The sequence below is a fragment of the Pteropus vampyrus genome, unplaced genomic scaffold, assembly GCF_000151845.1.
Source record: "Pteropus vampyrus isolate Shadow unplaced genomic scaffold, Pvam_2.0 Scaffold400, whole genome shotgun sequence".
Classification (NCBI taxonomy): Eukaryota; Metazoa; Chordata; class Mammalia; order Chiroptera; family Pteropodidae; genus Pteropus; species Pteropus vampyrus.
Genome location: NW_011889181.1, coordinates 257,548 through 262,152, shown reverse-complemented (window position 1 = coordinate 262,152; position 4,605 = coordinate 257,548). Strand labels below are relative to the sequence as shown.

General features: G+C 36.7%; 1 protein-coding gene across 2 annotated transcripts in view; it reads left to right on the top strand.

Annotated features, from left to right (window-relative positions):
* The window catches only part of LOC111731827 (sperm flagellar protein 2-like), a 41,362-nt gene that overhangs the window by 21,957 nt on the left and 14,800 nt on the right, over positions 1–4,605 (top strand). For both annotated transcript variants that reach the window (XM_023523678.1, XM_023523677.1), the window contains one exon: positions 3,384–3,570. In XM_023523678.1, the coding sequence (XP_023379446.1) occupies positions 3,384–3,570 (187 nt within the window). The remainder of the gene's footprint in view (positions 1–3,383; positions 3,571–4,605) is intronic.

Here is a 4,605-nt window from a genome sequence, read left to right as displayed (position 1 = left end):
CACCCCGTTAGTCACTACCCGAACCTTACCACATCCATCCTGACCTTGACCTATGAAACCACTGGATTTCTTCCGACTCTTTCACTCATTTCACCAGCCACATGCTCTGAAGTGGTAAACAGATGACGTCCACCAAAATGACCGTCTTAAAATATTGAATATGTTGTTACTTGTTAATGAACGGTGTTCTCTGTAGTTCCATGGCCTCTTTCTTGGGTCTCCACACAATTTAGCAACAAGAAGTAACACCAAGCACAGCAACATCTTCCAATCCCTCAACCAGCATCCATTTTGATTGATTAGTGTTTTAAAGATCATCCCTGTGCAATACAGATGCACACATTCGCCCTGCTCCCTATTGCCTTTGTTAACTCAACCTGAACCTAGGTCCTTCTATAAGTTAGCTTTAGAAACTACAAGAGTGGGTGAGATTAGATGGATGTTTACTTCTTTCCCATGTAATAGAAATCAGAATGTGATTAGTCCAAGGTGTGCGTTGCAGCACCAAGGTCATCAAGGACTGAGGCTCCTCCTTTCCTTTTTCTTCACTGCCCCATTGTGTGGTTTTCATCCTCAATGTCACCTTCACAATACAGCATGGCTGCTGGAGCTCTGGCCATCAGGAAGGAGGATAGGCAAAAATCATTACCTTCAATCTAAAATAGTTCCTTTCAAGAGCCTTCTCACAAGTCCCATATAACATTTCTGCTTACATCTTATTGGCCAGAATTCAGTCACATGGCCATGCAGAACAGAATGGAAGTCTGGGAAATGTAGTTTTTAGCAGGGTGCAGTGTTTTTTCTGAATAAAATTTGGGCTCTGTTTGAAGGAAAAAGGGAAAGAAATAGCATTGCCTATCACAAGTCCTTTCTCTTTAGAGGCTTCTTCTTGATTCTGTGAGAGAATTCCCATTGTGGGACCATGTAGTATTGACCCCCTCACTTCTCAGAGCAGCAGATTAGAGCCTGGGGTGGCAAGAGTCCCTGGACCCGTCACCTATGGCTGTGATCAGCTTCATCGGAGACTGCAAATCCCTTTCAGTGTGCTGTACAAAAAGCATTTTCTCTGATGGCCCTAAGATGAAAAATGATGGGAAGCACTCGTCTAGAGCAAACTTTCAAAGAAAACAAAGCCGTGGCACAATACGGCCCTTCTTAAGCCTTTTAGTAATCACTACTTTTTTGGTTCATTCTGAATTCTTAGAATCAAGCATGTTTTGGGCTCGTAGAGAAACTTCATACTATTTCATGCCAAAAAGCATTAAAATCCTCTTACAGGTGTCTCTAAGGAACAATTTCTTTTTTCTTTTGTGGAAGAATAAAAGCGATGTCTCCATGTGAGCAACACAAGACCTCCCATGTCTATTCCCCACTATATGCAATTACTTTATTTTTTAAGACAAAGAATAAATGCTATCTGCTGGTTTTTTCTTTAGCTGAGGTTGTTGGTTGGTGCAGTTTGACATTTTGATTCACCGATTTCCTTTAGGCTCTTCCTAGCACTTGCTTTTTTTATATTTATAAATATGGCCAAGAGTCCTATTACTAATAATTCATACACATACAATTATTAACTCTATGGAGGCCTGGCAAGCAAGCCGATATAAAGAAAACATAATTATTGCCCTCAAGAAATCCATATCTAGTGAAATGAATATTCATTCAAAAAAGTGTCATGTAGCTTCATTCAGACCTTATTGTAATAAGATAGTGGATGGATGAATGGGTGGATGGGTAGATGGATGGACAGACTGATAAATAAAAGGGGAGCAGCATGTTAGGTATATTATTATCAGCATAAATACATAATAACCTATGCTCAAACCAGGACAAAATCTTTTTAAACACACATATGTAAACATATAATAAGAATTTTGATGATCTAAAAAAGTTATTCCACATAACTTTCATACTTAATTGTACTAAATCTGAATAAATAAATAGGGTTAAACTTTGACTTTGATATTATTGAGGCTTTGATAGCTACACAAGTTCTGCTCAGTGACTGTCAGTGACAGAGTACAACTAAAGGTTGAGCCCCTGCTGGAAGAATAACCAGAATTTTAGTGTATGATTTTAAAATGTATGTTCTACTGTATAGTGCTTTTTAGCTTATAATTTGAAACTTAACAGACATCAATTAGGCATACAAGGCACAGGTACAAGGAGGAGTAAAATAAGATATTTTTCTTATGAGTTCACAGTTCAGCTGGGAGCAGCAAACCTACAAATAATGCAGTATAATATAATAGAATGCAATTATTACATCATTAAACATAAGTTAACTATACTTTAATAAGAATACTTCTATCTATACGAGAATTGATGACTGTTTAGTCCCTATATACCATACTAATGTGTTCTTGTCTTTAAGATTGTTATGTTTTAAAATAAATATAGTAATAACTTATAACATTAAATTCATAGTACTAAAAACAATAATGATTCATAATACTAAAATTTATTATTTCTTGGCAAGTCACATTATGATATATCTTATACCATTGTACTGTATTCTGTCTATTTTTAAAGAGGTATGCTGATGAGAATTGATTATTTGATCCTTATAGACATAAAAATGTATCTTTTACATTTAATGATAACTTTTGAATGAATCTATAAATTCTCTTCTAAGCTACCATCTGTCTCACTAAATTGAGTGTGTTTGCTCTGTGTTGGTGAGACCACCAGGCTCTTCCTGATCATTTAATTTTGGACATGATGTAGGACAAAGCCCCGAGGTAGGTCTTCTCACCTTGGGTCCCCAGGACTTGGGCGAGAGGCTAGGTCAGACCTGTGCTTGCAAGTGTGGCATAAGATTCCAGTAAGAGCTGGGTCACTGCCCTAAGCAGTCACAGGGTCACTGGGAGTTCATAGAGCAGCTTACATTTGCAGAGGTGAAAGAATGGTAGTGAATGGAATCACCATGGAAATACTCTTAGTGTCCTTACGTTAGTATAGCTGACCACCGACCCTTTAGAGGTATGCCTTCCCTGATGCTTGGGTTATCAATGTTGTGCTACTGGTGACTCAAAACATGGGAGACAAGAGGCCTAGAAGCAGCAAGAAGAAGAGGGAGAGAAATTCAGGACCTCTGGGTAGAATGAAGATCATGAGAAGTGAAAGAACAAGGAAGTGATAAGCCTAGAAAGAAGCCTATGCCAGGGACCTCACAGAGGCAGAGTCCAGAAATAGGCTGAGGCAGATGGACTCTGTTGATAAGCTATGGGTATAACACTGAAGTTCTAATATTCACTTTCCTAGTATTAATAAATTAACAGAGCACTCAAGAGAGCCTTTTCCTGAGTTCCTCCTCCATGGTCACAAGTAGTGGCCGGTGATCACATTATTTTTCAATCTAAAATAATAACTATTGTCCTTAGTGCATCCAAGACTTCTTTAGATACAGCAGGCCAGACAACTACTGATCTGTTAAATACTTACTCTGATGATGACTACATTAAAAAAATCCAAAAACGCCTCGAAGAAGATGCTTTTGCACGAGAACAGAGGGAGAAAAGACGGCGGAGACTGTTGATGGACCAGTTAATAGCCCACGAAGCACAAGAGGTAAGATATTTAGATGTCGATTAAATAATAGTGCTGGAAGTTTTACAAAGTATAGTCTTCTATACACATAAATGTGTTTCTTATGTATGCATTATCTGCCACTCTGACTCTAATGTCAGCAACATATCCTCACATCATAAAAGCCAGTATCTTCCAGAAAAACATAAAGCAAAAACAAAAAAGCCTACATAAAACATTTACTAAAGATTCTAAAACCTGGTGATGGTTATACAACATTGTGAATGTACTTAATACCACTGAATTATACACTTAAAAATGACTGAAATGGTGAATTTTATATTGTGTATATTTTACCATAATAAAAAATTCTGACACAAATGGAATCTAAAATTTATTGTCAACTATGTGTATCTGTTGCTACCTTTGGAGATAAAGGGGAATTTTCCCCCCAGTTTTACTGAGCCATAATGGACAAATAAAAATTGTATATATTTAAGGTGTACAATGTGATTTTTTGTTATATGTGTAATTATAAAATGATTACTATAATCAAACTAATTAACATACCCATCACCTCACATAGTCACCAATATTTTGTATTTGGTGAGGATACTTAAGATCTACTTTTATAATTTCAACTTTTTTATATTCCACATGTAAGTGAGATCATGTAATATTTGTCTTTCTATATCCGGCTTTTTGCACCTAGCATAATATCCTCTGGGTTCATCCATGTTGTCACAAATGGCAAGATTTCCTTATTTTTAAGGCTAAATAATAGTCTACTGTGTACATATACTACATTTTCTTTACCTATTCATCCATTGATGGGCATTTAGCTTGTTTCCATATCTTGGCTATTGTAAATAGTGCTCTTTGAGATATTGATTTAATTTCTTTTGGGTATATACCCAGAAGTGGAATTGCTGGGTCGTATGGTAGTTCTATTTTAAATTTTCTGAGGATCCACTACATTGTTTTCCATATTGGCTGTACCAATTTACATTCTCACCAATAGTTTACGAGCATTCCCTTTTCTCCACAACCTTGCCAGTACTTGTTATCTCTCTTTTT